This window comes from Rhinolophus ferrumequinum, chromosome 7 (assembly GCF_004115265.2).
Source record: "Rhinolophus ferrumequinum isolate MPI-CBG mRhiFer1 chromosome 7, mRhiFer1_v1.p, whole genome shotgun sequence".
Classification (NCBI taxonomy): Eukaryota; Metazoa; Chordata; class Mammalia; order Chiroptera; family Rhinolophidae; genus Rhinolophus; species Rhinolophus ferrumequinum.
Window position 1 is genome coordinate 87671469 of NC_046290.1, and position 26432 is coordinate 87697900.

Sequence of the window (26432 nt, forward strand, 5' to 3'; positions counted from 1 at the left end):
CATCTCGTTTACTCCCCTCCCTTCACTACAGCCACACAAACCACCTGCCATTTTCTAAACAGGCCATGCCCTTCCACACTCTCTTTTTCCACATTTTATTCCTTCAGGATGGGATACCCTCCTTGCCCTCAACCCCCCTTCCCACTGCTTCTATCCAGCCATCCAGGCTGGACTGAGTTAAGTCTAATTTCCTGTAAACCCTTCCTGCCACTCTCCCCCTCTGGATGCTGGACCACTTTTTACATGTCTCAGCCCCCGCTCTCCTAGCACTGTGTCGCAGTGCTTTATTACCTCGCCTCTCCCTGCTGCTCCCATTGCGTGCGTCTCAGATAAGCACTGGGCCTTATTCGTTTTTTGGTACCCCCACCGCCTACGAATGTGCTTCAGTGCTGTAGGGACAAACTGCTGTGTAACAAATTACCACAAACGTAGCAGCTCGAAACACATTTATTATTTCAGTCTAGGCACGGTGTGGTTGGATTCTCTGGTCAGAGTCTCACTGTGTTAGCCAGGGCTGTGGTTCTCACCTGGCACTTAGGAACCTCTTCTAGGCTCAACGATTATTGACAGAATCAACGTCCTTGAAGCTGTAGGACTGATGTGCTCATTTTCCTGATAGCAGGTGGCCAAGAACTTCTCTCAGCTCCCAGAGGCTACCCTTCGGTTCTTGCCAAGGGGCCCCCCGGGCAGCTCACAGCACCGACGTGGACCTCCTTTCCGGCTCGCTGGACACGTCTCTGATTTCCTCGTCTATCAGCAGCCACAGAGAACTCTCTGCCTTTAAGCGGCTCACCTGATTAGATCAGGCCCCACCCACCAGGACAATCTTCCTTTTGCCATACAATGTAACATAACCACAGCAGAGACATTTCATCATGTTCATGAGCTCTGCCCACAGTCACAGACGAGGAAACACAGGGCTCAATGAGTATTTATAAAATCAAAGAAGATGTCTTCTAGAAATTTGTGTTATAAACACTGCTGTTCAATTGTAAGATTCTTTTTCCCCCTTGCTATCTTGGAAGGCTTTTAAAGTTGCTTCCTAATTTGTGTTCGATCCAGAATGGTTACATGATACCCCTGCAGGGAGCCCAGGTAGTACTGGAAATTTGGGGTGGGTGGCAAGGCCTGGTCTGACATCCAACTGACTGTGATCTCAGGCTAAGTCGCTGAAACTCTGAAATGTCCGATTCTTCCTCATGCATAAAATGAGGAGGGTGGGACTAGACAATGTCTAAGGTTGGCCAGCTCTAATATTCTATCATTTCTAAGACTAAAACATACTGATTACATTTAAATCTAGCCAAGGGACTCATAATATCCAAATTCATTAAAAAAGTTCACAAAAGAATTTCATTATAAACGAAGTTGCAATGATGTGAGGGAAAGCCAATTTTGTTTTGAAATGAACCCCTTCCTATATTGGCCAAACTTGACTAAATATAAATAAGAATACACAACTACATTTTTAATACTTTATATAAAATGGTGAAGAATATTTTGTTTTTAGATGACATATCTGTCCAGTTATGGTCAGAAGTGATTTTCCCCAAGATATTAAAACCTGATAAAACTACTGTTTTATAATACGCTTAATTAACTCAATTGATGATAACTGAAAAACTATCAAAGGCAGTTCTCAAATATTATGAGTCAATTCACTGACTACGTGCAAAACATGTTGAGACTCATATAATTTTGGAGGTTTAAGTGGTTTTGTTTTTTTTTCTCCTCAAATGATGTCTCTTAAGCTACTAGGACAACTATTTTCTTCTACCCCCCCGCCCCCGCAAATGAGCTCTAATTTTAAACAGGTATTATTAAATTCCACTGAAATAGGCTTCATGCAGATGTATTTGTAAAACATCCCTTTATTGACTCTGCACAGTTATTAACAACTCACATTGCACTTTATCTTTTGAGTGGAAGAGCATTTATTCTTTCATTAAAAAATGAAGCCCCTAGGGCAGCAGCAGGACTCAGAGCCTTCTTCCTATAAACAGCACTGCCCAATTAATGTGAGATGTTTCTATATCAATACAAAGAATAAAACTAAATAAAACAATGGATTTCTCCGGCCCTCCATCACCCCCTCCCTGCCAATACATACACCCCCCTCTTATGTTATAAAATGCCAACAGGTAAACAGTTCCCACGCTGGTACTTCCTTCAACCAGAAAGGGAATGTCAACATTTACTTGGCACCACTTAATTCAGAACATCATTAGGGCTGTGTGAAAGTGACAAAAGAAGCACGAGGCCACGGTCATTTCCTCAGGAAGATGCCCTTTGGACAGCGAGGGCGGAAAATCACGGGGGGTGTTCATCAGCCTCCAGCACCTTGCTGCTCCAGTTTCTGGAGCTGTTTTTCAAGTTTTGAGATGTTTACTCGATGCATCATCAGAAACTGGCCGTTCAAATGAAAGACGGGGATGTCAAATTTATACCTTTCATACCAAACAGAGTTTTCTGGAAGTGTGATATCCACCTCCTGTAAAATAAACTGAAACAGAGACTGACTAAAGCTCTGTATTTTAGGGAACACGGAACGATGAAATGATTGCAGTGACAAACTGATCCCCACACTGATTCTAATGCTGAGAGGTTTCTGTTGTTTGTTTGTGTGAGGTACAAAGTGATCTGATGTCCCCGATTTCCACAACTTGATTGATTTCATTATATTCCCTAACTCTCGATTTTGCTCCGTTTCTGTTATATCCGGTACATTCACCATCCAGGCACTACTCAGTTCCCAATGAAATAAAGTGTGTCCCAACTGGGAACCTGCTTGAGAATCAGGAAAGACGTGTTTTGGTTTTAAAAATGGGAAAGGTGACATGGTTTGCTACAGGAGAACACTTCAATGGAAATGACAAAATAAGAGAAAAGGAATAGGGACAAAAGTTTAAAGAAAGCACAAATATTGAAACTGCGAGTTAACTTTGACTCATATTAACAGTCAGAGTAAGGAAACCAGTACTGCTCAGAGAAAAACACTTAGAGGTAATGAGTTTTATGGAAATCAGCACTAAAATCTCTCTCTGAAGAATAGAAAGAAAATTTAAATGAAAAATCATTTAATCTCTTTTCCTAAAGAAAGGAGCCAGGCAGATACCTTATATCACACACACTCTCTATTCCATACACACAAAGCCACACTGTTCTATGTTACCCTGTTCTTATAAGGCTCCAGTACTTCCTTAGCTTCATCACAAAGGGGACATGGATCCTGCAGGAAGAAAAAAGATAAAGCCATTAAACCCAAAGAACGGCATGCAGCCTGACAACAACCACAAGAAACAGATTATACCTATTTTTGAGGACTATTTTCTACCAGGTTAATTACACTGTTTTATTTCCAAAGCAAAACACTGCCACAGAACCTTATAAATAGCTAGTATTTCATGGTAAATGGAGTCTCAGCCCTTTTTAGTTGTTTTGTTTTGATTTTTCTCCATAGATAAATCTATGTGTCTAATAAATTCAGATGCTTACTTTTGTTATACCTACATATATACACACCCATATACAGAGAGTACCAAAAAAATTGTATACACATTTTAAGAAAGGAAAACTGTATTAAAATTGTAATACTCAATATATACCGATAAGAAAAGATGAATACAAGTCATGCTTCGCTTCTGCAATTACAGGAGGTGCTCAAAGTGGCTACCATCAGTGTCCAGACACTTCTGATTACAGCAAACTACTGCTTGAACAACGTTGACCAAAGTGTCCGCTTGTATACATTTTTTGGGCACCCCCGGTATATATACACACGTATATATGTGCACAACAAAGGTAAGCATCTAAAACTATTAGATATTATAGATAGATATAGAGCACATATAAGTACATACACAACACACTTAGATGCTTACATTTCCGTTTATTGGCTTCATCTAATTGATACTAGGGCTTGGTCCTCCCTAGGTCCGGAGCATCTTCCCGGCAGGGCTGACATCACCACAACGGCTTCCAGCTCGTTTTGAATGGGGGCTCTGAGCTTTGCCAACCTGTTTTTCCTAATCAATCCACAGAAATAAACCCACTGGAATGGAGTTAGATAGTGAGTGCCTCATGTCTAAACAGGGAAAAATCTCTATTTCGGATGATGATTGTACCAACTCTTTAATGTTTAGTCTGTTTTCTCATTACATGTGTCAGCAATAAGTTTCCCAGGTAATTCTCCACCTGAGGAGCACACAAGTTTTAGCGCCAATTATTGTTTGCACTCGAAGCATGGAGTGGAGAAGGGTGTCGAGAGTGCTGGCGTCATTGGCAGATTTTAAAGTCTTCTCAGCTCTTGACTGAGCTCAGGAATGAGCATAGGTTCTCTTTCATGAGCACAAATTAGACTCAACATCATCGATGCTTAGATAAAATCTGCTTGTTAACATCACAGGAAGAGGTGAGCTGTTATGTAAAACAAAGGCGCCCTTCCTCCAGCTTCACTCACAGCTTGTTTTGAAATAAGGACCCAGACCTTTGAAAGGCAGTTTTCCTCCCGAAGCGTCTTTCTGAATTAGTGTTACTATTAGCATTATCAATAAATAGAGTATGGATAGTCTGTGATGCTTTAAGGTAATCATGTTGACATTTTCTGAGAAAGTTTCAAAAAGTCAACAGAGGATCTTAAAAGCAAAACACGAGTAAGCTAAATCGCAGAAGTACCAAATGTACCAATATTTTGCTTTTATAATAAAAAAGTTTAGTAGAGCTTAGATCAGGGATTTTTTTTTTTTTTTGGTTTTGTTTTTAAAAGCTGGTGTTCCATTGATGTCTGTGCGAATTATCGTCTATGTGTGTTTCTCTGGGGAAAGGTTCATCAAATTTTAAAGAGGTCTATGAACTGAAAAAGGAGAAGAGTGTCAAGAGTGCTTGGGGTCATTGCAGATTTTAAAGGTCAAGTGGTCTGGACCATTCAAACATCCTTGTCCAGAATTTTTCACGGCACCAACAGAACACTTATTTATCCTAGCTTCCGAATTGTAGTGAACATTTGCTGGGTTGACTGCCAACCACCCACTCCCCTTTCTTGTAGCGGGAACGCTGTGATTTTGCCTCACAGGAACTACTCTCAGCAAGTTGCTGACTCTACCCTGAACATCAGGGTGGGACATCTGACTGAGGCTGAGGCAAAGGGCACACCCTATCCCTTTGGCTATGAATGGTTTGGGGATCAGCCAATCAGAGCCAGCACATAACCATGAGCCCCTTGCTGAAGTTTCTGTAGATATCCAAGATGCCAGATCTGGGGCTTGGGATCGCTGCAGTCACCCGTGAGAAGAGTCCGAGTCAAGACAGATTTAACCTCTTGGAGGATGCGGAGCTGAAGAGACTGGTCGCAGGCTTAGTTTCGGAATGAAGCTACTCCTGAAACCAGACCAACCCCTAAAAAATCTATTTTTTGTTTAAGCCCCTCTGGGAAGTACTTTCCATTATTGATAATTGAAGGACATCTGATACAATGCTTTTCCTTTCTCTGGATTGCGAATTCCTGAAGGTGAGAGTGATACCTTATTACATGCTAATGACAAAGATCAAGGGTTCAGCACAAATTTTAAGCTCAATGGAAGACTAGTGTGGGGTTTTTTTTTTTTTCTTTTGCACATATTTTCAGCTAACTTGGCTGTTGCTCAAACTGAAAAATTGTTCAGGATAGTTAGTCTGAGTGAGCACCATCTGCCTTAAGGGATTATTTTATTTTTGTAGTTAATTCTCACATGCATTTCTCATTTGTAAAATAGTTGTGTTCCATAATTTCCAGCAGTGCAACATATACTTGTGGATATGAAGTTGACCTAGTCTCATCAATAAATTAATTTTTAAAAATTTCTACAGCTTTATTAGATAACCATCAGATTTTTCAAATTGCTAAAATGCCTGAAGTCCGAAAAATCTATGAAACACAAGACCGTTTTTGTTTGAACTGCAGTATTATTCACTACAGTTAATTCTATTACCTTGCACTTTATTTCTATTTTGATTATAAATCACACAAAGTAATGTTAACGAGCAAAAGGAAATCAGTAATGCTTATATTACAGATTTCAGGGGGAAATGCTCTTAAAAAATTTAAACTCGCTTTCTGGCTTAAAATTAGTGTTAGGGATAAGGAAACAAGTACAGCCAACCCTTGTTATTTGTGGACTCTGTATTTATGAATTCACCTATTCATTAAAACTTATTTGTAACTCCAAGATCAATACTTACAGAGCTTTGCAGTCATTCACAGACATTCACATGTACTGAGCAGAGAAAATCTTGAGTCACCCCAAATGCAGGTTGCCAGCTGAAGTTCAACAAGAACCTGCCTTCTTCATTCAGTCATACTACAAACACGTCCTTTTCACAATCTATTGAGTGCCGTAGTTTTGGAATTTTTGTGCTTTTTGTTGTTCATTTGCTATTTAACATGGCCCCCAAGCACAGTGCTGAAGTGCTGTCTAGTGTTTCTATGCACAAGGAAGCTGTGATGAGCTTTATGGAGAAAATACTGTGTTAGGTAAGCTTTGTCCAGGCCTGAAGGTAGAGTGCTGTTGGCCATGAGTTCAATATTAACGAATCAACAACATGGACTAAATAAGGTGTCTCAGTGGACACACACAGAAAACAAGGTTATATAACGACCAATTGACAAAAATCTTGTTACCAGAAGCTCATAGGAACCTAACCCTATATTTTTCCCTAGGAGCAACGGTTCAGGATTTGCTAATTTTGTGTTTGTGGTGACTTTATAGCATGTCACTATCACAAATGAGAACTAAGTTTCTCAGTGATATGTTTGTAAGCATCATCTTGTAGTCTGATCATTCTTTCTTTCAATGGGGGCATCACAGGACTATCAAACATATTCACGTCCCCTCTAAGTGTGAGACTATGAGGTATCTGGGGAGGAAACAGTTGTTCCTGGAACTGAAACACTGAGGAGCAGGTCTGAAGAAAGTTTATTCCTTTGTTTCCTTTCAACATTTTTCTTCTTTGTTAAATGTACAACTTTCCTCACCCAACAATTTTAATGCTTTATGTTTTTAAAGCGGTAATGTCACTGTCCCCCTCTGTACCTTTGTGAACAAGGTCAGCACAGGCAGAACAGTCTTGGAGGCGGAGAGATTTCTCAGGAAGAGTCGAAAGCAGCATTTGGCAAGTTGCACGCTATTTCCTTGAAACCAGAGCATCTTAATTCTGCCAAAAGAAAAAGAGGCAGTAAACTTCTGTGCCCTAGACTTGCCTCTTTATAACATTAAGAGTAAGCTGCAAGCCTGCGATGGAATTTGAAGACTTCAGAATTGCTTCTTGGAGTCCAGGCGTGTCAGAGAGGCCCAGATGTTTGGCAACTTGCCACAATGCCTCCACATTCACTGTATTCCACACAAAACTGAATTTAGAATGGGAAAAAAAAAAATCCATATTTATGGATTAGCCATGTGCTTAATCACTTGGATTCTGTAAGCAAACTGCATGGGTTTGTTAATTGGAACACAAAATGAAATTTCACCTGCAGATTTTGCCAGCATCCTGATGATCCCACAAAATGTGGAGGTTTCCTGAGATGGTTTTTATTCACAGAGATAGCTTATCTTATTAGCAAGCATTCAGCAACACCCAGCTACTCTCAGGGTGAAGGAAACGATAAGTTGGCAGCACGAGTCCCCAGCTGAAGGTTAAGGCTAGCACTTCTGAGATCCATGGGCCTCGACTGCAAGAGACGGGGAAACACAGAACTGCACTGAGAGGAACTATGGGGAGGATTAGGCAGACTTAACTTGTCAGAAACAAAAATCTCCTCAACTCCGTAAGAAGTATTTTAAAAGGAGATTGCCATCATTTTTGAAAACATAGACACATGTGCTAGTGTTTCTACTGGAGATACTCCAATAAGAACAGTTTGATAATCACGGTATATCCAACACTAGGCTTTGAGGCTCCCTCCTCCTGCTACTTTATTCGACATAAGATACCTTACTTGTTCTAGTTATTCTCCTGAGCCTCCAGCTTTGTCCGTAAAACAACAAATATGATCATTTCACTGTTAAAACATATGCACTGTTGCCTTTATCATTTACCAATATTCCAAAAAGAATTCATCTCTGGGTTTTTCATAACTTCGCTTTACTCTGTCCTTCAACTTCGTCTATTACTTTCCTCTCTCTTAGCTTGAAAAGTTGTAGCCAGATTCTCTTCCTGTTCCTTGAATACCCAAAGATCATTTCTTCACCAGGATCTCTGCACTTGCTTTCCCTCTGCATGAAAAGCCTTTAAGTAGCTTCTCCTTATTTGGCCTGGACTCATGTCACCTCCTTAGAGACGCCTGCGTGACTTTGTTACCCACATCGGTTGGCCCACCACTCTTCTTCCTTATACCTTGCTAATAATAATTTGCTTTCATCCTTCACTATCCAAAATTATTTCTTTACCTATATGTCCCTTCTACTACAGTGTGAGTTCCATAAGTGCAGAAACTTGTTCATCCTGGATCTCCGAGCATTTACAATTAGCGTGGAACACAGAAGGTGTTCAGATATTTGAATGTTAAACATATTGAAGTGAGCCTTGCTCCCTCTCTTTAGTCTCACCTCTAACCCTGCTCAGGCACTCAGTGTGCACAGCCATCACTCCCTGGGCAGATTCACATCCTAACTAAGGTCAGTTCAGTGCTGCTCAAGGTATCCAGGAAGTTGGGGCCAGGGAGCTGCATCTGGTCGCAGGCCCTGTACCACCACCTCGAATCTCCACCTGCTCTGCTCCACAGCAGGACTGGATTAATTGCATGCTAATCCCTGCTGTAACCAGGCTTCTCAGCGTAAGATTAGCCTTAAGCTCATTTCAGATAGAACGATATGACTTTAGAGAAAAACACCAATCCATATCAAACTAGAATAAGGACGATAGGACAAAAAGATCAGATTCTAATCTATGAAAACAGTAATCTTTGCTTCACTCTTAAGCCCTTACTGAATCTCCCTGCTAACTGAACAATCATGGGGAGGCATACAAAAGGGATGTGATGAGAATTTTGCAAGGATCTGCTACCCAGCACTATTCCAAGGTGGAAAGTAGATCTAAACCATTTCACAATATATGGTGCTACTCTGAACTCAGTGTTAAGCCCTGGTATATGGATTTTCCAGAAATTCAACGGAATCAACAGCTCCTGTGCCAACAGTAGCACGGTATGGAGCATGGTATGGAGTTATAGAAGCTCTACTATCTGGAGGAGAAAGAAAATTAAAAATTAGTTTTGTTAGAGTAAAGGCAGAAAGACAGCCCTTGGAAATGAGAAGGCTCAGGCCATTTATGGCAGTGACGTAAGACTACAACCAGGGCAGTAAACTGCAGCTACATGCTTTCCGTGGAGGGATTTAAGATTTATTGATGTCTGGCTGGCAAAGAAAAGAAAACTTATTGCTTTTACCTAGCTAGCTGAGTTGAGACTAAGGTGTTAAGGCTTTAAAAAAAAAAAAAAATCACATTCACAATGGAAATCTGCTCCAGTATTTCCAACATGACAAAACACAGCATGTGGTCTTCGTTGTACCCAAGACAAATAAAGCCTACCATGGTAAACAGACTTTCTATTCATTCCAGATTTGCTGGATATTTGTTCAACCAACCCAGAGAGCTAAGTGAAGTCTTCAGTGATGCTACAACCAGAGAATTTAAAACTAATTCTCTTTTCCACTGTTAGTTTCCATTTCTACTTTTTTACATGTATTTAATCACTTAAACATTGCATACTTGCTTACTGAGAAATGCATAAGCAGTATGTAATTTTACTACCTGCATATTTTCCAAATGCTGTAAGGCACATGCATTTTGCCATATTGTTAAAGTAACTTATTTCTTCGCATTGTAAAGTTATATTAGAGCCTGATATAAAGAGAAAGCTCCATACACCTCTCCTAGGCAGAAATGAGACATTAAGGCTGAAATTCTGAACACTGGAGTCCACTTAATTCTAGAAATAAAACGTAAAATGAAAAACGATACACTCTAATTCGAACTCTCCAATATTCTTCTTAGACTATTTTATTAACTCTGTAAACCCTAAAACCATTGCTGTCAATGTCACATGCACCGAATCATGCCTTCTTGAAGTAAAATCTTAATACGGACTACTCTGTCAATGTGACATTTTCATTAGTTCTATTATTCTTGAACAGTAGCTCAGCAGTATGAAAAATATCCTGAAAGGTGGTCTCTGCCTGTTAGCTCACGACTGTGAGAGGACAACAACCTTTTTGATTATGTCATTGAATTTAGTCATGAAATATATGTCCTTACTACACACAGATACAATTTTATCCTTTGTATTTTGTCATATGCCTCTGTGATATGAACAAAAAGAGCTGTGTTCATAATATCAAAGAAGTACAATTGGGTCACCTTTGTCACAGACGACAAAAAAAAAAAAGCAAAAGGCAGAAGACTGGATTTAGAATGCGCCTAAAACAAATTCCACAGCACAGCTTAACAGTAAAGAAGGGGACTCCTGCTGTTCCAAGTCCATGCTGCCAGAGGCACAGATCACCCTGTAAGATAATGGGAATGCTGGCTTTTCAACAAAACTGAGGCTGACTTCAGTGGTGTTTATAGCAGAATCAAGTACAACGTGGGGGGGAGGACTGATTGGACCAATTCAGCACTCCTTGAAGGAAGAGAAGGAAGGTAACTTTATAGCATTTTCCCTATGAAGCACTGACGGCACACCATTAAAGCAACTGATTAGAGGGCAGAAAGAAGCCAGGGTCATTGAAGCCTTTATTAAAGATTATTCATTTCTTTCAGGAGGCGCTGCCTGGGCTATGGCTGCACGTCACTTATGTGGGGCTCTTGGATTTTTCCAACACTGTGTGTGTCTGATTAGAAGGGAAACAACATTGTTCTCACTTGAGTAGAGAAACTGACCTTCACTGACCAGAATTTTTATTCACACAGAGCGTCGTTTGGCACACCAAATCTCCACCTCACATGATGCCTCATCAGCGAGCTGCAGTGTTAGTTCCTGTGCAAAGTCAAAAAAATCTATAGAAGTCCAGATACCACCGTGGTTATTAACAGGTAATGTTGGAGCTCCTCCACAAGAGTATACGTAAATTTCACTCTGGGCTGACATTAACCCAACACGATTATGTTAGCTCTCACTGAACCTGCGTTCCCTAAAGACGGGCTTGGGCTTCCGTTTAGTCATTTTTGCCATGTGAGATGGTAAGTGCTCCGTTTCACTTTCATTACCGTCTAAGTGTAATAGCCCCGTTTTTACCCAAATGACTAGAAAACGTGTGCGTGCGCACACACTCTCTTGGTTATAAACCCTGTGTTTTAGATGACTGACAGCTTATGTAATGAGGTGAGGTTGCTCTTAGGGCCTCATCTGGGTCGCTGGGCTCTACCTAATCCAGGCAAACAGGGACAAATGAATCCTTGCCAGCGCTCTTACGTGCTTTTTGGTCAGTCAGCTGCATCCAAACACCCCTCTCTCCCAAATAAGTGGGAGCCTAGCCCGGGATTTTGGGTGCAAGTGTGGAGCCAAGAGTGATATATAGGGATGCAGCCAAAGCTGAAAATTGAGGTGTCAATTCCAAGGAGCTAAGAGGAGCTAGAATGAGGCTATAGAACAGAAATGGGGAGTAGGGAGGAGAAAGCACAACCTGCAGTGGGGCCTTCCCTCACAGGCGTGAGTGTGATGCAGGTACTTTTCCTGTACCTCAGCCCAGCAGTCCGGGTACCTGGCCAGGGGAACTGCCTAGGAGGTGGAGCCAACTCAGATGAGATGTTGCAACAAAGACCCCAAGCTAAGTAACTGTGGCCCACCTGGGAGCCCATTTCTACGTGAACTGATGCTCACTCAGCTTCATTCTTTCTCATTGAGGCATAACTGACATATAACATTAGTTTCAGTCGTACAACATAATGATTTGACATTTGTGTACACTGGAAAATGATCACCCCAGCTTCATTCTGACTGCGCAGCTGGACTGCTCATTGGATCCCTCCTAACTCGCGGAGCCGTGAGTGGACCTCTATCAAGCCCCAGCCCTGGGGAGCCAGAGGCAGCCTGACACCACGCATCTACCACACTCCCACAGCTTCCACGCCAGATTCCACAGCCAACAGGTTCACCGCGCAGTGCAGCCAGGACAGAATCAGTCCCAGAAAGGAGTGACTGGTCAGAGAAGTGCCTCGGGACAAAGCCCCCTTTTTCCTTCCCTTCAGATCATTACCATGCCTGTGGGGTTTCCAAGTATCCGCTGTCTCCGTTCCTCTGTTGGGTTCAATGGTTGCTACGTTAATTTACTTTCAACACACCACTCTGTGAAAAAGTTCTTTAACTGTTTGAAGTGAGGGCCTTGCCTATCCAGTAAGACTGCAGTCTCATTGAAGGTGTAGTATAGCATTTACATGTCTACCAAAGTACATGCATTCTGCCCTCATATCCCGCCCCCTTCAAATCCTCAGTAAAATTAAGCCATGATTTTTTTCTTCATCCTGCCTGGTACTTAGCCCATTTCTTTCCCTCCAGATAAAATTCTCACATGGGGAAATTGACTCCATATGCTAGCTACAAGCACAAGAACAGAAAGATGCACTTCACCGGATTCAGGAGAAGGGAGTTAAAATCTTAACTGAAACATTACAAATACAGGGGAGATTACAACAGGGACATCTAATGGACAACTTTAAATGTTATGAGAAAAGAAGAGTACTGTGGGCTGAGATTGGAGAAAAGGATCCTACATCACATAGGATTCTGGATACGTAGAAAAAAAGCAGCATTCCAAAATTGGGTTAAACACAAAGTCACTTAGGTAGGACCGCCGTGGCCTGTTTGATGGGAGACACGGGAGGGTATTGAGTAAGACAGTGGTGTGATTAAAACTGTTTTGTACGATTGATCTGGCAGCAGCATGCAGGACAGACTGCAGAGGAAAGGAGAATGGCGGTGGAAAGAGGTAGGGGTCAATTATGACAATCTGGGCCCGCCCGGTGGCTCAGGTGGTTGGAGCTCTGTGTTCCTAACACCGAGGTCGCGGGTTTGATTCCCACATGGGCCAGTGAGCTGCGCCCTCTACAGCTAAGATTGTAAACAAACAACGGCTCTCCCTGTAGCTGGGCTGCCGTGAGCTGCCCGAGGTCGTCGGGAGCTGCTGCGGGCTGCCGCGTGCTGCCAGGCGCGGCCAGCAGCCACCATGAGCTGCCGGCAGCCGACGAGAGCTGCCGTGAGCTGCTCTTAGCGGCCGACTGATAACCGGCGACCGGCCGCCTCAGCTGAGGGGAGCGCAAGGCTCATAACACCAGCATGGGCCAGGGAGCTGTGTCCTACACAACTAGACTGAGAAACAACGGCTTGAACCAGAGTGGGGGCGGGGCAGGTGGAAGAAAGGGGAAAAGTTTATGACAATCTAGGTGTGGGGTGAGAGCCATTCATTTATTCACTCAACAGTTATCTAATGTTTCCCATGTGTTTGATGCCCTTATAGGTGCTGGGTTCAGTGGTGAGCAGGAAAGCAAGGTACCTGCCCTCAGGGGGTTCATAGTCTAGTGACATTAAGGAGTCTGTTTAACGTCAGATAGTCACAAGTGGAGAGGAGGGAGGAAACAGGGTGATGTGATGGTGACTAGGGCAGGGCCTTTGCATAAGGCGGTAGTCGGAGCAGGTGTCGGGAGAGACTAAAGGACGAGGAGCATCTGAAGGGGAAGCATTTCGGGGAAAAGGAGCAGCAAGGGCAAAGGCACTAAGGCGAGGACAATCTTGACTTTTAGAAGAAACAGAAAGGACCCTGTGGCTGAATCACAGTGAACAAGCGAAAGAATGGCAGGAGACAGGGTTCAAAAGCAGTCTGTGGGGGTTGGAGCATCTAAGGCCTTGTGGGCTCTGTTAAGGAATCGAGGTTTTATTAATAAGTACAGCTAGATTTAGAGGAGGGAGGTGACGTGAGTTCATCTGTTTGTAAAAGGTCACTTTAGCTGCTGTGTGAAGAATGGATTGTTGAGGGACAGAGTGGAAGCAGGGACCCGTCAGGGTGCCACTGCAGTCGTCTGGGTGAGACAGGGGAGGACTAGGGCAGAAACAAAGCTAACAGGACTTGTCAATGAATCGGATATGAGGAATTAAAGGTGATGGCAAGGACAATCCCAATTTAGGCTTTGAGCCTCTGGTGGGTAGCAGTGCCATTGACTGAAATGAGGAAAACTGAGGCAGGAAGAGATTGAGGGATGTCTGGGACTGAGAGCTCAGTTAGGGACACGTTGGAGCTCAAGTAGAAAGTGGTACATACAGGTTTGGCAGTCAGGAGAGAAGCCAAGCTTGAAGATAAAAATTTGAGACTCCATCCGTTTAGGATATGTATTTACCGCTAAGGAACTAGATGAGATTATCTAAATAATGTAGAAAAAGAAGAGGACCCAGGAGAGATCTTTGAGGTAATCCAACATTTCGAAGTTGGGTCGAGAGGAGCCAGAAAAAAGGCAGTAAGAAAGGTTGATGAGGTAAGATGAACCAGAAAAGTGTCATCACAGAAGCCAAGGGGAGAAAGTGTTTCCAGAATGAAGGAGTGACCCATCGTCAAAAAGAATGATGAGGGATTGGACTAGGATAGCAGTAGTGAAAGAATCTACCACAAATCAGGTATGTCTGATGTTGCTTCAAACAAATGAAATCTTCCAACCAATGTCTACGCATATAATGAACTACCTTGTCTGGTTCTTGCCTAAGTTAACATCTTAACTAAAAGTAGGTATTTCTGGTGAGGATAGAGGCTGCGGGTTGGGGGAAAAGAGTGAAGGCAAAAGTTGAGGGGGTGTCTTAAAAAGAGATAATAAATGTAAAAATCTCTATAAATTATAAAGCAGAATAGAGAAATAAGGCTTAATTGTGTATTACAAAATACTACTAAAAGGTATTGCCGTGTTTCCCCAAAAGTAAGGTCTAGCCAGCCAATCAGCTCTAGTGCGTCTTTTGGAGCAAAAATTAATATAAGACCCGGTATTATATTATATTATACCGGGTCTTATATTAATTTTTGCTCCAAAAGACGCACTAGAGCTGATTGGCTGGCTAGGTCTTATTTTCGAGAAAACAGGGTGTTATTAGTAATAATGATGATGATGATTCTATTGACTGGCCTCAAATGGAAGGTTTCAATCTCTCGTATAGCAGTCTCAGAAATAGGGAATTGCAAAACTGAAAAAATATTTCAAACAGAAGCAGTTGAAAATTTCAGATTGTGGACATTACTGAAATAGGAATTTCTAAGATAGGATATCGCTGATTTAAAAACCAACTCTGGCACCAGGTATTGGACTGGCTGACTCAGGAGTCACAAAATTACAGAACAGGGCACTGAAATTAGAGGAGTTGCCATTCCCCTTGATTGGTTCTGAACAAAGGCCAGTTCCCTTCCAGTTGCTCCTTCCCAAATACCTGCCTTTATATTTTCAAAAATGGAAAAATTCAGTACTGCTATTATTTTAACAGTGATATCCTCAACCCACGTATATCAAAACAGAAGCTTCCCAGGTATAATGGTAACGTTGGATTTCACTGATCATCTTTAAAGGGAAAACTTGTTCCAAAGTACTTTCGAATAAATTGTATAGAGGTCAAAGTAAATTTAAATGAACACAATCCCCACTAAATCATCAGCCAGAAGAACTATGCACAAATGGTATAATTCTTCATTTAAAGTTTTAAGATCACTCTTCACATAGTTTCATTTGGAATTCAGCACGTGTGAAATTCTCTGGGTGCATTTTTTGGGTGAGGATTTCATAACGATAAACCCCAAACACAGGCAACTGCCACTAAGAAGTTTGGAGATGCTGGGCAATGCCTCATCTCTTTAAGCCTCAGTTTCATCAACTGTGAAATGGAAGTGCTACTCCTTGTCCTGTTCTCTCATGTTACAGAGATCTGGAGAAACTGTGCACATAGGCTTTGGGTGCCAAATATCCTCCTGGTCAGAGAAGGGGAAATCGCATGCAGAAGAAACGCTGTGGCAATAGCCCATGACTTCATGAGGCCCCCCCCAAAAAGAAGCTGAAGTAGTTTTAAAATGCTAGACCTCTAAAGAGGACCAAAATTCATGCATAGATCCGGGCAGAGGTGTAAAGGCACTTGGTCATCACAAACTCACTTCTCTAGCTCCTCCATCATCGCAGGAAGCCTTGCATCACGATAAAGGACCCAGGAGGAAAATAAACGGGGGAGGTTACATTATAGAGTGGCCAGGCACTCCTCTCACAGTTTGAGCATCTGAGATGGAAAAGCACCTTAGAAAAGGAAGAATAACATATATTTCTTTCTTACCATTAGACACATTTTAAAAATGATTTTTAATGGCAGACCCTCATCATTCGGGCATTGTCCTCCCCGTCCAGAAGCACCACTGTTCGCCTAGGCGTAGAGCAAGCCGACATACGGGAAGTGGAAGGGGAGAGGAATCTTTAGTGTAAGCAAGGCTTTGTTTTAGAATCTTTGGATTGTAGTCACACTTTCCAGATCATTGCTTCAGAGGAGTCTACTCGGTAATGGGGTTGGTGTACCTGATGATGTCAGGGAAGGGTTTCCAGAAAAACATTCAGCTGAGAAAAATGAAATGAAGATGCTAATCAAGGAGAGTAATGCACTGTTACCATACCTCCCTCTACTACCTCCCAGGGGTCTAAGGGGATTGTGGGCTAATTCCTGTCAACACACAGGGCTTGCACACACTGTACCCTTTCCCTCATCCTCAACCCCAAGGATGCTGACTCAGTATCTGGCCCAGCGCCGGAGAGGCGTATTCTGAATTCAGAGTGTGCCACAGTGTTCAGTACAATTACGACATAATGGCTGCAAAGCTGTTCTTGAAAGCCAAGAAAACCTGAGTAATGTGGTTGGGTTATATCATACACAAGGGCTTAATAGAGTTTAAAAACCAATTTGAAAATCCCTTCATTCCATAAAGATAGCATTAAGACGAGGGCAAAATCTTTCAAGTCAAGGGATGGGAACCAAGTACATAAGGAATTAGCAGACTCCTGTCCACATTATTCTTAACCAAAATGACCCACCCATTCCTTTTGAAGATATCTCTGATACTTAATACTGACCCAGAAAGAAGGCAGTTTCATTAAAACATCTCAGTCCTATTTGTACCCAGCTAGTTATGCCAGTTTCATTGCTATTTAAAAAGCACACAATCCCATTTCCAAAAACAACTGTTTGCAATTCAAAATCTGTCCATTCAGGCAATGTCTTCCATTCATCACTAACACTCCACCACTTCCGTTTCATCTTGCCAAAGAGGAGAAGTTATCCTCGTGACCACACAAGACCTGAGAGATGTTTCATTCATTTTAGCCATTTTGTAGCAAAAGACTTTGGGACATTTGAATTACTAAATCTAGCATTTCCTTGGACTTGGGATATCAACAATACAGAGGACGATGAAGTACAGTGCTCAGTCTGGATGTTGGGAACCATCCACTCTTGAGGTCAGACCATAGCATTCCTCAGTTACGTGAAATTCTACAGTCCTCTGAATCCTAGTCTGTTATTTGATGCTTAACACCTATCACTGATAGAATACATTGGAACTGGGAAATGACTTTGGAGATCCTCTTGCTTTATGGATAAAGAAACTAATATTTAACCAAAGCTTTCCATACTGCATTTTTGGGTCTATTTCTTTATGGCTTATTTGTATACATAATGAAAACAAGAGAGAATTTTCAGAATTAAAAGGAATCTCCAAGTTCAATCCCCCTTCTTTCAAAAAAAAAAATCTCAAAAGCTTTATGCATTAATCCTCAGAGTATACCAAATAACAGATACCACATATTTAAGGTTTAATTTAAGGATGGAGAAAATGAGGAAAAGTCTCATTTTCAGATGGCAGAATTCTTTTACTATAAGAACGAAGTTCTGATCTCTAAATGTAAAAAGATACAGATTAACTTCACTTTTGAACCTGGAGAAATGGAGCTGAATTTAGATCTTTTTTCTCAGTTTTATGTCCTAAACTGCCCAGCCTACTGAATTTCTATTAAATAACAGTATCCATTCTCTTAGTTGATTGGAAGAACTAAGAAGTAAACTTTTAAGAGTTACAAATCAAAATAATTCAATCTCATTGTCCTTCCTTCTGACGAACCTAGAAGCCATTTCCCCATTGTTTCATGGTTAATATGAAAAGTACAGGAACAAAGAGAGGAAGTTCATTTATTTCCAGTAGTAACATTCTGGTTTCTGCTGCAATTCCATGGGCAACAGAAGGAAGCAGCATATACCACATGACTGCCCATTACAATACAAAAATCTGTTGACTTTGAACTTCTTTGGAATGTTAGCAAAGTAAAGATGTTTGTAACTTTTCTTTAATATCATTTGGGCAATGTAACCTTAAAATAGTGACCATACATAGGCCCTCTATCCTTAATGAAAAACCAAACCAAGATATGAGTGCCCCAGGTAAGCTAATAATTTGGTATATCTTCAAATGGATACTCTTCAAATATTTGCTCAGTAGGTATTTGGGTGAGGAGTTGAGCATGGCAGATCCGGAGGGAGTGTGAAGACAGGGCTGGTGAAGCCTTTGAGCTTGCATGTTCCATTCAAACAACAAAGGCCCTGCAAGTGACCAGGCCAGAGCTCCCTAGACAGCAGTTTGGTGACCACCTACGTATTCTCAAATATGCCTTTCCCTATTCCAGGCTGTTTATTAAAGCATTAATAACTGCAGCACTTATAACTGCATCTAGTAACCCCTTGAAAGGGGTTGTTGTTTTATATTCTTTTCTCTACCTTGTTGCATTCCCAATGATGTTTTCCTACTCCTTACAGGGACACTGTCTTTTTATTTCTATAACATGTACAGTGTCTGCAATGTACCAGGTACTAGACATACAAAAGCGATTAACATATTTTCCTTGCCTTTAAGATACTCACATCTTGGGCAGGAGAAAGATTTACAAACAAATAACACAATACCACAGTGATGAAGCCTGTAGCGGTAAAATGGTTATTACCAGGTATTACTGGTGAAATGCTCCGAAATCCTTGGAGATGGGTACTTGCTTAAAATAGAAGGTATTTTGAGTTTGCCTTTATCTCTGGAAGCCTTACTTGGGGTAAGGACTGAAATAAAAAGAGAGTAATGTTTTTGTGCCTCAGTACCCTGTGGCTGTAACTGGAATGGGGAGTTAGAGATCGGGGATAATACCTATGTGAAACTTAGCCAAAAACTTTCATTTTGCATGTTCTTCTTCAAATGATTTTGTCCCTCGAACTTGCTATGTGATACTAGACGAAAGATGAAGGAAACTCGCCTAGTCCCTGCTACCTGTGTAGCACGTCTCTGGATCCAGATGGTTTCTCCCTTTCAAAATAATTGCAAACAAGATTAAAACTGCATGAAGGAACTCTTCCAGCTGGCTTTTGGCTTCCTCTGATACACTCCTTGAATAAAGCGGTGGCAAAATTAGATTTAAAATAAGAAACATAAAAAGCTTCCGAGTACCAGATCACCTCAAAGTCCTGCTAATATGTGAAACCCTGAACCCTGGCATTAGAGTAACTAAATTCACCAGCTAGCTACAATATGCAGGTTATAAAATACAAAAACTTTAAAAATGAAAAAATAACTGATTTTGAAGGCATATCTCCACATTGCCTCTGGGTGCTTAAGAGTATGACAGAGCCAGGCATCTGGAATAAAACAGAAATACAGTCCAATAAATTCTCAAGCTGGAAAATCTTCATTTCTATTACCATACCTGCCCTCAATGCATCTAAATAAAATCACATAGCCACATTTTCCTCGGGTGAAGGAGACAAAAAAAAATATTTATCCTTCCTTGGCAGGTGGCTACTTCTGACCACGGCAAGCGTGAAGAAAGAAAATCTTGGGGAGTCTGTCTGTCTAACGCACCAGCCCCACCAATCTTAATTTTCACAACAGGACATTTCTGGTTCCAGCAATTCCCCAAGAGAGCAGGACCCAGGTTATTAGGCTATGACATTTCACACAAAACCATGATTAATTCTGCCTTACTCCAATATTACTATAATCATTCAATATTTCCAGGGTATACCTTTTTTCCAAGTGTTTTAAATCTCAATGTATACAACTCCAAATATGGGTAGAGAGTTTCGTATGTATTTTCATAAGCTATTGCTCAGATGATTACTAAATGAAAAGAATGTGGCCTCTAATAGCCACTACAGCTTACACAGTGTCATGCACACTGAGACGTGGCTCTAGTGGCTGCGTAACGGAGTCAGTGTGTAGTTACAGGAGCTCTGCTTATGTTGGTAAATGTGATAGAAATGGCTGGGGATGTGACAGATCCTAGACACCACTGCTGCCCTGGAGGATTTGAGAATCTTGGGGTCAAATGGGGTTATACTGTGGATTGTTTTCAAAAGTGCTTTAAAATATAAAGTACTATATAAAACACTTTCTGTTAAGAAGCAAGAATAAAGATCACCAGGCCCAAAACTCCTTGTTCAAGACAGCCTGAAAACTGGCACTTGCCTATTCATGTCAGTAATAATTTAGTAGGGACTTTGGTACTTCTAGCCTTACTGAAAATTTGTATGAGGTGATATTTGTCACGGGTAACTGACAAGGCTAAGTATTTGTTGAGAACCGCACAGCTCTGATTTATTGTCATTGTTCAGCACCCAGAGGAATGCTTTTGCCCGCTCAGGCAGAGAGGAGGTCCAGGGAGCCGTGGGCTCACCATGTTCCCTACTGAACCTTTCATCGTTTCACCCTCAATTAAAGGTCAACGCGGCTGCTCAAAACTATTTATTTAAAAAGGCAGTCATCTCAGCGGGCTGCCAATTGAGATTATATTGCCACTTCATAAAAGTTCATTAAACCGGGGACGGGGTATCTGTGAATTACTACAAATAACACGAAGTTGAAATGTTTTCTGCTTTTTTTTTTTTTTAAAAAAACTGCCTTTTCCTACCCGTTATTTTGTTAATTTCCCATCGCGCGCGAAAATACACACACACACACACACACACACACACACACACTCACTCACTCTCTGCCTCTCCCCTCCCCCCCTCCCCCCCCCTCCCCCCCGTGGTTCAGGGATTTATGGCTCCCGGTTTAATTAAAGCTCCTCTAACGACAGTCGACACCGGCCGCGCGCAGCACAGCCAGGGGCTCGCCGCGCCTCTCCCGCCGCCTGCGGGCTCTGGGCAGGGGGGTCCGCGAGCGCCCACCTGCCGGCGCCGGGCCACGGACACCCACCTGAGCCTGCCGTCGCCCAGGTCGTCGCTTCCGCCCTGCGCGCCGCACTTCCGCCTGCGCCGCCTGCGCCGCCTGCGCCGCCCGCGCGCGCTCCGCGCCCCCCGCACTTCCGCCCCGGATCTCGGAGCAGATCAGATAGTCCCTGTGAAGGGTGGCGGGGCCTGGGCCGTTAGCGTGAAAAGAAAGACGCAAAAACCAAGGCCGAGATGTAAAAAAAAAGGGGGGGGAGGGGTGGGACGGTCACGGAGAAGTGACCCGGCGTATTTGGAGACCATTTAATAATGAGCGTCGGGTGTGGTAATGAACTTTTTGAGAATGTGCAGACCACTTCATTTTAACCCCTAGGGAGGCTCACTCATCCATTCATTTAATGTTTAATGTTTACCGTCTTTCTCTGGGTCCCAGACCGAACTAGATTATGAAGAACACAATTAGGAACTAAACTGCCAGCTGTTCCCTCCCCAAACTTCAGGTTGTGTCTGCAAGTCAGACGTTAGGAAATGATCCTAATGTCACGTGTTCACTGAGCTTAGTGCTCTGAAAGGGAAGGAATATGTGGGGAAAAAAATGAGTGTGATATAGTTAAAGAGGTAGCTTTTGGGCTGGGGTGAGTAGGGCCGGGCTGGGCAGGGACCGAGCTCGGCAGGACTAGGAAAGGCTGGACCTGGAGGGATCCCAGCCTGAGCAATGCACGGAAGACCGATCAGGATGGCTGCAGTGTAGAGGGAGTGGGGAGAGAAGTGGAAACAGCCTAAAGAGGGTAGGCAGGAGTCCGGCCCTGCAGCGCCTTTCAGGTTTGTACAAAAGGTAGCTGGAGGAATTTTTATCTTCCTCTGTTTTTGTATGTAGGAAAGGGGTTGAGTTGATCGCCTTTCCATTCTGAAGGGATCACTCATCTTTAGGAAGGAGATGAGTTGAGGTTAGGGTAGGTGAGAGCAGAGTACAAGCAGGGAAGGCAGGAGGCCACTAACTGGTCCAGGGGGTAGGTGTGTTGTCTTAAATGGTGGTGCCGTAAATAGTGAGGAAGTGATGGATAATAATAAGAGTAATACTCAACGCTAACATTTATTGATTGCTCGCCATCAGCGTTACACTCATTAACTTGATTTTGATCCTGAGAACAATCCTGTTAAGTATACTTAGTACCATTTTATAGTTAAAGAAATGGAAGCTTCATAACTGGTTCTCAGAGCTAGAAAATGGCAGAGCTGGGATTCCGTCTCGTGCTGTCTGATGCCAGTATCCATGAGTTTACCACATTACATACATTATGTTTCATGTGATTTTTAAAAAGATAGAAAACAAACAAAGGTCAGGAATGCATCCCCTAAACAAACCACATTGATTCTGTGACATTGTTAGAGGACACATCTAGAAAGTAGTATTTTCAAATTCTTACTTTATCACTTCAGTATTTGTTGATAACAAAAGAGGGGATTTTGTGACTCTCAACAGACTACTTGTGATTATTTTTGAGTTGATACACACTGATAAGACCTAATCTTTCTGGGGGGAAAAAAAGTCAGTCTACAAAGTGCACTCCACCTAACAGTTGCTGATATAATATCTTTAAAGAACTTATCTTGGGTCTATTTATAAACACCTTGGCGGAGCATGCATAACTCGCATTTTGTGGAGAGATAGAAAAGCTTCCTAGAAATGCAACTCCATATCAGCTTCCAAATCTCATTTCTTCTTGGAAAACAAAATAAATTGGATTTGTGAAACCTGATTTCATCTACTAAAGAAGAGTGACTTCTTTAGTGAAGTCACTCTTCTATAGTGAAGGCTTTCAGCATTGGTTACCAGTAAATTTCTCTAAGGAACCAAAAATTCACAAATTTATAGAATTTGAGTTTAATTCGTAAGAATTTCTTGGGTTGTTCAGATGATGGCACAAGATTTGGTACATCTGTTACGGGAGTCTCAATTCTTCTTGCCGATGCAATGAAGAATCAAAGGTCAGCAGCTTCATTAATGATATGAGCTCAGGGAAGAGAATGGGTATAGCTGAGGTGGGAGAGAGAAGCATAGGCTCCCAGTATTAGTGATACATTCTTAGGGAAGAGAACAGGCCTCGCCAAGGTGAAGGAGAGGGGGAGGGGGGGAAGAAAGAGAGAGAGAGAGAGAGAGAGCCCTTGTCCTGAGGGCTTACAGTTTGCTCGGTGGGGTGAGGGAGTTACATATTGATTTGGCGGGAAAAGTGGTGCATGCTCTTCCCTGGGAGGGTGTGATCTCCTAAGATGGGTGGAGGTCTGTTGACTCAGATCCTTATCTTGCCCCAGACCACCTCTCTTCACCTGTTGTTGTAAAAACATATACTTGGCTGACTGGAGGCCCATGATTCAAAGCTGGTTATGAGCTTTTTCTGCAGACACTATGGACCCCTCCCACCCCCTCTCCTCCTACATTTTCTAACTTCGACCTAACATATCTATGTGATTCTTTTGGTTGAGGGTAGAAGTCCTGTGAAATGACTAGGAATCCCGGAGAACTCGCTGTCGTCAATGTCCAGTCAGTTTGGGAGTGCTTGGCTGAGTGTTAGGGGCCCAGATGACCAGTTTAGCTTCTAGACACAGGACTCACAATGCTGAGCATATGAGCCTGCCTGGGAAAATGTCTAGAGCCTGACCGGGAAAAAAGCATTGTCCCCAAAAGAAAAAAAGAAAACTGCCAAAGCAAAATTAATAAACATTTGTTAAATGGTCAAAAATTATAATACTGAGTCAGCTTCATTCATCGCTGGATATAGTGTTCATAGCAATTTCATTATATTTGAAAACAGTCTTTAGAGGGGATGCTCGTACTGAGTAAGAGTCCCTAAATATACACGATGAGTGTTGAGAAATCACAGCATATTTTAAATTAGGTACTTCAGCCAAACAATTTCAAAAGCAAAATTATAAAATCCTTTCTAAGCAAAATTATTAAATGTGGGATGTGTACACATTTTAATATCTTGCAATTGATGTGAAAATAAGAGTAGAGAATATGAAGGTCTTAGTATAATAATCGGTCTTGTACAATTTTGTTCACTCAGAACATGCTTGTCATAGACACTTGACCTACACCTTATCCTCTAGGTCTGGACTCTAATCCCAAGCTATGTCCTGGGAATCTGGATAGGCCTGATGACAGATCTCTGTGTTCTGGAATGTCAGCTCAGAATCTACCTAGGTTGAGTTCTCTGAGATCTCAAGGCCCTGCCAGCTCTATGGTTAGTTCTGAGACTAAAACCTGTTCTAAAGAAAGCCTGCTGGTATATAGTCTGGTCTGCAACTCCTGAGGTAACTCCAAGGATACTTTAGAGGACACTGCCTGTTCTTTCAGAGGTGGTCTGGAGCCAGGCTTTCCCCCAAGGCCTCCCAAGGACTGGATATGTCATGTGGAGGGAGGCAATTTCACTCCCATCCCTGGCTTTGCTTCTGGGAGAACAGGAGTAAAGAATACCTTAGAAAAAGACTATATGTCCTGACAGGTAGTGACTATCACTCCAGCTCGATTTCACAGTAACCTGGCTCCATGCTGCCACTCAAAAAACATGCAATCTGAACTTTGACTTGGAGAGACAGTCCCAGTAACTGCCACAATTGGTTGATGTAATCATGATGCTAGAGGTATTTAGAAACCTGGTAGGTTTTATTCCCAGTCTTTTCCGGTCCTTATAGTGAGCTTATTTGTTTAATGAGTGTCTCATCCCCAGTACTGCAAACTCTGCAGGAAATGATCTGTAAGGGCCAGATATTGTGTTATATTTAAGGTCACGGAGAAAAACAGTGGCAATCTCCCAAAGAAAAGACAGGCATCTGAGTCTGGATATGTTGGATCACTAGGGTCACTGTTGACTCCCCAGGCCAACTGTTACAGGAAACAGAATTATAAGCCTGTCTAACCAGGAGAGAATGGACTTCAGGAACCTGATTTCTAAATCCCCCTTGACATTTAAAAAACTCTGCTGTTGTGCCAGACGTTCAGAGGAGAGTGAAGAAAATTTTAAAAGAAGAAAAATGTTTATTTGTTTTACGGTTTGCTCAGTAATCCACTTATGCCATTTACATTATTTAAAGAAACCTTTCCCTGTAAACTCCATTAATTATGTAGTATAAGAGCCAAATAAAAATGCTAGAAAATAAAAGTAATTGTGGAATAAATTAGTATAGTTTGAGTGCACATATATTATACAGAGACTGTAGACTTTTACATTTTATTGAAGAGGTGGATTTGTGGTTTTCTATTGTTTGACCTGCTAGGATGGAAAAACAGAAATGACATTTTACAGATGGATACCAAAGCCGTTAAATTTGAACTCATACTGGCAATGAAATTACGATTTTCACAGGGGCCTTGACTCATGTCCCCTTTCTATATCTGTCTTGAAAAGACTATGGGGGCAGATGTGGGTTCAGTGTCCTGTGGATTTTCCCAGAAGGTTTGTGGGAACAGAACCATTGCAGTCTATTCCAAAACCAGTAGCCTCCAATGTCTTCTCAAGCGCCATAACAGAAGTTTGCTTACGTTTGTGCCAAAGGAAATGAATACATGCAGCCTGCCAGGCACGAAGCGGGACAGGATCTGAAGCTGTTGCAGAAATGTGGCATGGGATCTTGTAGTAACAATGACAATATACGTTTGTATCACCTTTGTAATATATCAAGGACTTTCATGTATATTATTTAATTTGATCCTTCACAATAATTCTGTAAGATCAGTAAGACATGTACTTTTACCAACCCCATTTTACAGATAAAGAAACTGAACCTTAAGGAGATCACGATGAAGAAGGGATTGGAAAGCATTTCCTAACTCCTATCTATATTTTTTCCACTACCATATATTTCTTTTTAAGTGTAAATGAATAGAAAGATGGTTTTGTTGATAGCAATATTTTGTGCTATGTGGGATCTCTTAAGAACATTGGAGTGCATTTACATCATTTCCTCAGGGAAAGTTGTGTTTTACTTAGAGAAGCAGGAAATGGAGTTGAAATGGGAAGTTTTTCATTTTTATGGATTAAAACCTTATGTTCAGTAAGCTTGGATCACAAAGGAGAATAGATTTTTCACAGCATAAAAAGGGGAGAGAAGAGCAAAAAGCACTTGCTTGGTTCCCTGCTTCAGATCGACACCCACCTAGGGAGGCCTACTCAGACAAACCAGGGTGGCTGGTTCATCAGTCAGA

At 42.0% G+C, this 26432-nt stretch overlaps 1 protein-coding gene across 2 annotated transcripts; it reads right to left on the bottom strand.

The window, feature by feature from the left end:
* Window positions 1-1864: 1864 nt before the first annotated feature.
* On the bottom strand, window positions 1865-21335 carry C7H5orf63 (chromosome 7 C5orf63 homolog). Of its 2 annotated transcripts, none has more exons than XM_033111195.1 (4): window positions 21255-21335; window positions 7068-7188; window positions 3173-3229; window positions 1865-2491 (listed from the first exon to the last, which is right to left on the bottom strand). In XM_033111195.1, exons 2-4 carry the CDS (start codon window positions 7179-7181, stop codon window positions 2327-2329), a joined length of 336 nt encoding a protein of 111 aa, XP_032967086.1. In that variant the 5' UTR covers window positions 7182-7188; window positions 21255-21335; the 3' UTR covers window positions 1865-2326. The 2 variants fall into 2 exon arrangements, with proteins under 2 accessions (XP_032967086.1, XP_032967085.1); XM_033111194.1 differs by having other exon boundaries at window positions 1865-2503.
* Window positions 21336-26432: the final 5097 nt, after the last annotated feature.

Bases quoted from the DNA above. Each gene is read 5' to 3' on its own strand.
- C7H5orf63 (XM_033111194.1), bottom strand. From the start codon at position 7,181: ATGCTCTGGTTTCAAGGAAATAGCGTGCAACTTGCCAAATGCTGCTTT. The intron at 3,230-7,067 runs GTACAGAGGGGG...TTCTTCCTGCAG, and splicing joins TGCTGACCTTGTTCACAAAG to GATCCATGTCCCCTTTGTGA. The intron at 2,504-3,172 runs GTAACATAGAAC...TCTCTGTTTCAG, and splicing joins TGGAGCCTTATAAGAACAGG to TTTATTTTACAGGAGGTGGA.